This window comes from Oncorhynchus nerka, unplaced genomic scaffold, assembly GCF_034236695.1.
Source record: "Oncorhynchus nerka isolate Pitt River unplaced genomic scaffold, Oner_Uvic_2.0 unplaced_scaffold_1738, whole genome shotgun sequence".
NCBI lineage: Eukaryota > Metazoa > Chordata > Actinopteri > Salmoniformes > Salmonidae > Oncorhynchus > Oncorhynchus nerka.
In genome coordinates, this window is record NW_027039582.1 from 2,918 (window position 1) to 10,607 (window position 7,690).

The following is a 7,690-nucleotide window of genomic DNA, read 5'->3' on the forward strand; positions in this document are numbered from 1 at the left end:
TGAAGCTCCACCCCGAGAAGTGCCACTTCATGAGGAGAGAGGTGTCCTTCTTGGGCCACCGAGTGGGGAAGGAGGGGATCAGCACCATGGAGGACAAGGTAGGGGCTGTCAGAGACTGGCCCACCCCCACCGACCAGCGTCAGCTGAAGAGCTTCCTGGGCCTGGCCTCGTACTACAGGAGGTTTGTACGGGGCTTCTCAAGCATTGCTGCTCCACTGAACCGCCTGCTGCCGAAGGACAAGGCTTTCACTTGGACAGTGGAGTGTGAGGAGGCGTTCAACACCCTCAAACGTGCACTGATCGAGGCCCCGTGCTCGCCCCCTGACCTCACCTTGCCCTTTATCCTGGACACAGACGCGAGCAATGTGGGCATGGGTGGGGTGCTGGCCCAGGTGGGGCCAGAGGGGGAGAGAGTGGTGGCGTACTTCAGCAAAACATTTGACAAACATGAGCGCCGCTACTGTGTCACCCGGCGGGAGCTCTTGGCTGTTGTGGCTTCCGTCAAACACTTCAAGTACTACCTGGGTGGTCTGCCCTTTACTGTAAGGACTGACCACTCTGCTCTCCAGTGGCTCATGTCTTTCAGAGAGCCAGAGGGGCAGGTGGCACGCTGGTTGGAGGAGCTTCAGCCGTATGACTTCACGGTGGTGCACAGGGCAGGGGCACGCCACTCCAACGCCGACGCCATGTCCCGTCGGCCCTGTACTGCAGACGGCTGCCGCCACTGTGAACGGAGAGAGGGACGGGAGAGAGAGCTGCGGGCAGAGGAGGGTGTCTGTGCCACAGTGTGTCGGGCGAGCGGGCCTGTCTGCTGTGAGCTGCAGACTGTCGACGTGGCTGAATGGCGGCAGCAGCAGGGACGGGACACAGACCTACAGCCAGTGCTACAGTGGGTAGAGGCGCAGGTGAGGCCACCATGGGAAGAGGTGACAGCGCTCTCACTCGCGACCAAAGGGTTGTGGTCGAAGTTTGAGAGACTGCGGCTGGCTGATGGCGTGCTACAGCGGGCATGGAAGGAGTCAGCTACGGGAGAGGAGAGGTGGCAGGTGGTGGTCCCAAAAGCATTGCGGGAGGCTGTGCTCCAGAGTACTCACGGGGGGTGGGGACTGGACACTTTGGGGTCACAAAAACACTGCGCCGTCTCCGTCAGGGCTTCTACTGGGGGCAGCACAAGAGGGATGTGGAGGACTTTTGTCGCCGCTGTGACAACTGCACAGCGAGAAAGGGCCCCCAGGCCGCTCTCATGCTCAGCTCCAACAGTTCCCAGTGGGGGCTCCCATGGAGAGGGTGGGAGTGGATGTAGTTGGGCCGTTCCCCACCACAGACAGTGGAAACCGCTGGGTGCTCACGGCCATGGACTATTTCACAAAATGGCCCGAGGCCTATGCTCTGCCTGACCAGGAGGCAGAGACCATCGTCGACGCCCTGACAGCGGGGATGTTCAGCAGGTTTGGAGCTGCAGAGTCCATCCACAGCGACCAAGGCAGAAACTTTGAGTCCCGTGTGTTCGCCACCATGTGTGAGAGGCTGGGTATGCACAAGACCCGCACTACTCCTCTCCATCCTCAAAGTGATGGCCTTGTGGAGCGCTTCAACAAAACGCTTGGACAGCAGCTGGCCATCGTCTCTTCCAAACACCAGCGTGACTGGGACAAGCACCTGCCTATGGTCCTCATGGCATGCCGCTCCGCTGTCCAAGACTCCACCTCCTGCACGCCTGCCCTCCTCATGCTGGGGAGAGAGATCCGCACCCCTGCGGAGATGGCGTTTGGTCGGCCCCTGGATAGCCCTCATGTTCCTCCGGGGCCGGAGTATGCCCGGAGACTCCAGGACCGCCTGGAGACAGCCCACACCTTCGCCAGAGAGCAGCTGGTGAATGCAGGTGTGAGGCAGAAAAGGAACTATGACGTGCACACCCGGGGAAGGCACTTTGTGGCTGGGGAGCTGGTCTGGGTCTACAGCCCCCTAAGGAAAAAAGGCAGATACCCCAAGTTGGACAGTCACTGGGTGGGACCCTGCAGTGTCCTGGAGAGGGTAGGGGAGGTTGTGTACCGGGTGCAGCTTCCTCCCAGGGGGAGAAAGGTGGCACTGCACCGGGACAGGTTAGCCCCATACAGAGGGGCCTCTTCTCCCCAAACCCCAGGAACCCCCACAATTCCCCTCTCTGGCAATGACATTCTCCAGGCACCCACCCTCAGGTGCCGCAGACAAGGCTCCAGACAGCCCACTCCCCTGTCTCCCCCTGTGTCACCGCGTGGTTCCCCAGAACCACGGACTGTATTACCCGTTCCCGCTTCCTTGTCCCCCATATCCCTGCCTTCATCCCCTGGTTCCCAGAGGGGCACTCTGCGACCATCACGGCCACGCAGGCAAAGGAGACCTCCGGGTCGCTTCAGAGACTTTGTTTGTTCCCTCGGGGACGAGGGACTTTGTGGTGGGGGGGCTGTGTAGCGACCCGCACAGACAGCTGTGTGTTATGTGCTAGGCTAGGAGGTGGTTGTGTTGTACTGACCAGTACCCGGTGTTCGCGGGGTCCGACATGTCAATCAACCTGCTATCTGCCAATCACGGGAATGCCTGGAATGTTCTGATGCCGGGCATCCTGGTGGTTGGCGGAGTGGCGTGGAGGGGGGTTGGGCATTGGAAGTTAAGACCAGGTTCAGCCTTTGTTCTCTCTCTCTTACATCTGGGCTTCACAAGAGAAGGTCACGATTGGCTTGTGGGTTATCTGTCATCTATTTGGCGTGTGCTACGGCCCAAAGAGTAGCCTGTGTAAAGTTGGTTCAATAAACCGTCAATTCGCAAACTCAAGCCTCTGTCTGGACAATTGTTCATTTATGATCTAGTCAGGTCATTACAGTATTTACTGTAGTGTTTTTGCGGACTATAATATACTGTAGTATTTACAGTAGTGTTTTTGCGTACTAAAGTAGTATTTACTGTATTATACTCTAGTATTTACAGTTAACTATAGTAAAAATAATGATGTAAATTAATGATGTATTGTATGATGTAAATTAACTGTTGTCACGCCTTGGTCATTGTATTCTGTGTTTTGTTTATAGTTTGGGTAGGCCAGGGTGTGACATGGGTATATATATATATGTTGTGTTTCGTATTGGGGTTTGTATTATTTGGGATTGCGGCTGATTAGGGGTGTGGTATAGGTTTGGCTGCCTGAGGCGGTTCTCAATGAGAGTCAGGTGCTTCTCTTTGTCTCTGATTGGGAACCGTATTTAGGTAGCCTGAGTTCACGTTGTATTTCGTGGGTGATTGTACCTGTCTTTGTGTATTCACCAGATAGGCTGTATAGTTTCACGTTCCGTTTGTTGTTTTGTTTCTCACAGTTATTTCATGTATCGCTGTTTCCTTTATTAAAGATCATGAGTAACCACCACGCTGCATTTCGGTCCGACTCTCTTCATTCAACAGACGAACGCCGTTACAACTGTATTATATAAGTATTTAATTAAGTGTTTTTGCAGAGTGTAGTATTTACTGCAGTGTGCTTGCGGATTGTATACTGTAGTACTTACTGTCGTGTTTTTGCGGACTGTAATATACTGTGGTATTTACTGTTGTGCCATTGCGGATATTACTGTAGTATTTACTATAGTATTTTAATTATATTATCTTTCACAATGAAGTGGAGGCTTTTTCCTTGAGGAAACCTACTTGAGAAATACTAAAAGAGAACATTTTCCATAACCTGTAGGTAGGACAGGGGTCTGAGAAGATATAGAAAAAAGCAGAAGCTCTGAACTAACCTAGCACAAATGTGGATATGGTTAGGGGTTATGCAAATTAAATACTGTAGAATTTACTATCGTTAAAGTCTAGTGTTTTTGCAGACAGTAGTGTTTTTGGGGACAATACTGTAGTATTTACTCAGGTTTTTTTCACATAATACTGCAGTATACTACAACATTAAGTACTACACATGATTGAGGGATACTACAGTGTATAGTATTGTACAGTATACTACAGAATTCTATAGTCACTACTGTAGTATTCTATAGTAAACTGCAGTATTTTTTAATGTGGGCACAAACACACACACTTTACTGTAGTACTTACCCTGGGGATGACCCAGATGAAGAGGATGAGCAGACTCAGGAGAAGCACAGAGCCAGCAGTGACAGCTGAGACCAGGACCAGATACCAGGACATTCCTAGCCCTGAGGACGCGTCATTCTGGTCACACTCCTCATCTGTGGCACAGCAACACACCAGGGTAGCACACGTTTTAATTCAGTTCAGTCCAATACAACTCAACAAACTGACCAGTCTGAACTTGTTTAGAAGTTACAGCCTGGTAGCTCAAATTAGGATTAGTCCCTATGAGACTGCGCTGCTCAGAGATCACATTAAGACAATGGTCCTGAATCGTTCCCTAACCCTCCTCTTGACCCCATTACCATTCAATATTTGCAGATCTGAAGGATCTGGATAGGTATAACCAGTGGAGCAGCTTCCAACGTACAGATCTGTATCCAGGACATACATGCTCCCCCTTGTATTAGATGTATTACTACCACTACACTGCTGTTCATGGATTACTGATTACCATTAATATCCATTTATCCAGCTCATTATCTTATTTCTCATGTTGTTTTCTATTTAATTGCTTATTAGTTATACTATTTTGATATTGAATGCTGCACTGTAGGGTAAGGCTTGCAAGTTAAGCATTTCACTGTGCTTGAGCATATGACCACAAAACACTTGAACATTGAAGGGTGCAGTAAGTGCCAAATGGAAGGTTAGGGAATGAATCAGGACTGGCTGAGACACTCACCATTCACCACCAGCAAAACAGCTCCTTCCCCCTCAGTCTTCTCAATCTTGTTTTTCTTATAAACACTGTACACACACCAGAAGGCCCCAGAGTCTTCTATGGTCAGGTTTGTGATGGTGATGTCCATTTTGTTGAGTCTTCTGTTAGTCGTCAATCTGAGTTTGAACCTCTCGTGGAGGGTTAATTTTTCTGATGCCTGGTGAAAGTAGAGGACTAGAATCTCTTTTGTCAGGCGCATGTACACACTGAGGTTTTCTTGGTCTGGCAGAGAGGTGCTGCAGTGGATGGTCATAGTGTCTCCCTCCTGCTTTCGGACCAGCAGTCCCTTGCTCCCTTTCATGAGCAGATGGGAGAATGGAAGAAAAACACAAACAACATATGTGTCAGATCTTTTGTTTTAAGGATAAGCCAATACCAACCAATTAAGGAGATCTTTACTACCCAAAACTAGTTTCACACAAGTCTGGGTCTATTTTTGGAAATGGATTATGAATACAAGGAACCATCTACTACTCTCATTTGAATATTATGCTTGAAAAGTAAAATACTTGAAAACTGCATCTGTATATCTATGATATTGCAACTCTAGATTACAGTGGACTCTAGATTGCAGTGGACTCTAGATTACAGTGGACTCTAGATTACAGTGGACTCCTGAAAAAGGCAATAGCTTGGGACTGTTGTGCCAGATATGCAGTTATCAGGAGCAAGCTATTGAAAATCATGTCATTGAAATGAGACTGGAAAACTGTATTGTACTTATTCAAAGTGTGCTTATCAGGAGTCGACTGAACATAATATATTTTAAAAGTAAAATTGACTAGATGAAATGTTAAATAAAAAACCACCCCTTTCCATGAACTCAAAAGGATGTCCACCTCCCAATAGAAAACTAAAATAAACACCACTCACCTTTCTCAGACAAGGTGCAGCAAAGAAGGCAGAGGAAGATTGCACAACACAGACAGAATGCAGACATCCTGCCAATACAAGATCTTCACATCACAACTAAACTGAGCCTTCAAATAACAGGAAATATACAGAATGTCTATACCACAGTGGTGTCTGCTCTAGAACCTCTCCACCAATAGGAACACTAAGTAGGCCTACGTGTGTGTGATACAGTCATAGGTTAGGGATAAATGAGGTTAAACAACAAAACACAATTATTTTCAGAGCATTAATTTGTGTGTTTGTCATTCAAAGACAGTCACTTCAAGTACAACTGGAATGGAACGCTACAACACCCACTTCAAATGGACACACGCCATCAACTTTTCAAAGTTAGTTCACACTCTTGTGACCTGTTATTAGGGAGACTATTGGCAGGTAAATATAACAAACCAGAGTGTGTGACAATGACTTCTAACTCTACTGATGCTTTCTATGTGCAACCTGGGTTCAGGTGATGTGTGTAACACTAGACTCCCTACTCCCAGAATGGTTCACTACATAACATATCCTCTACTCTCAGACATGATAGAGGTGAATGGTTCACTACATAACATATCCTCTACTCTCAGACATGATAGAGGTGAATGGTTCACTACATAACATATCCTCTACTCTCAGACATGATAGAGGTGAATGGTTCACTACATAACATATCCTCTACTCTCAGACATGATAGAGGTGAATGGTTCACTACATAACATATCCTCTACTCTCAGACATGATAGAGGTGAATGGTTCACTACATAACATATCCTCTACTCTCAGACATGATAGAGGTGAATGGTTCAGTACATAACATATCCTCTACTCTCAGACATGATAGAGGTGAATGGTTCACTACATAACATATCCTCTACTCTCAGACATGATAGAGGTGAATGGTTCACTACATAACATATCCTCTACTCTCAGACATGATAGAGGTGAATGGTTCACTACATAACATATCCTCTACTCTCAGACATGATAGAGGTGAATGGTTCACTACATAACATATCCTCTACTCTCAGACATGATAGAGGTGAATGGTTCACTACATAACATATCCTCTACTCTCAGACATGAGAGGTGAATGGTTCACTACATAACATATCCTCTACTCTCAGACATGTGAATGGTTCACTACATAACATATCCTCTACTCTCAGACATGATAGAGTGTGAATGGTTCAGACTGAATGGTTCACATAACATATCCTCTACTCTCAGACATGATAGAGGTGAATGGTTCACTACATAACATATCCTCTACTCTCAGACATGATAGAGGTGAATGGTTCACTACATAACATATCCTCTACTCTCAGACATGATAGAGGTGAATGGTTCACTACATAACATATCCTCTACTCTCAGACATGATAGAGGTGAATGGTTCACTACATAACATATCCTAACATACTCTCAGACATGATAGAGGTGAATGGTTCACTACATAACATATCCTCTACTCTCTCAGACATGATAGAGGTGAATGGTTCACTACATAACATATCCTCTACTCTCAGACATGATAGAGTGAATGGTTCACTACATAACATATCTACTCTCAGACATGATACAGGTGAATGGTTCCTACATAACATATCCTCTACTCTCAGACATGATAGAGGTGAATGGTTCACTACATAACATATCCTTTACTCTCAGACATGATAGAGGTGAATGGTTCACTACATAACATATCCTCTACTCTCAGACATGATAGAGGTGAATGGTTCACTACATAACATATCCTCTACTCTCAGACATGATAGAGGTGAATGGTTCACTACATAACATATCCTCTACTCTCAGACATGACAGAGGTGAATGGTTCACTACATAAAATATCCTCTACTCTCAGACATGATAGAGGTGAATGGTTCACTACATAACATATCCTCTACTCTCAGACATGATAGAGGTGAATGGTTCAGTACATAACATATCCTTTAC

General features: G+C 46.7%; 1 protein-coding gene across 2 annotated transcripts; it reads right to left on the reverse strand.

Moving 5' to 3' along the window:
* Positions 1-2,565: 2,565 nt before the first annotated feature.
* LOC135568041 (uncharacterized) lies at positions 2,566-5,836 on the reverse strand. 2 transcript variants are annotated; one of them, XM_065015059.1, is made up of 4 exons: positions 5,711-5,836; positions 4,799-5,131; positions 4,078-4,211; positions 2,566-2,691 (listed from the first exon to the last, which is right to left on the reverse strand). In XM_065015059.1, exons 1-4 carry the CDS (start codon positions 5,775-5,777, stop codon positions 2,566-2,568), a joined length of 660 nt encoding a protein of 219 aa, XP_064871131.1. In that variant the 5' UTR covers positions 5,778-5,836. The 2 variants fall into 2 exon arrangements, with proteins under 2 accessions (XP_064871131.1, XP_064871132.1); XM_065015060.1 differs by having other exon boundaries at positions 2,619-2,768; positions 5,711-5,828.
* Between the last annotated feature and the right edge of the window lie 1,854 nt (positions 5,837-7,690).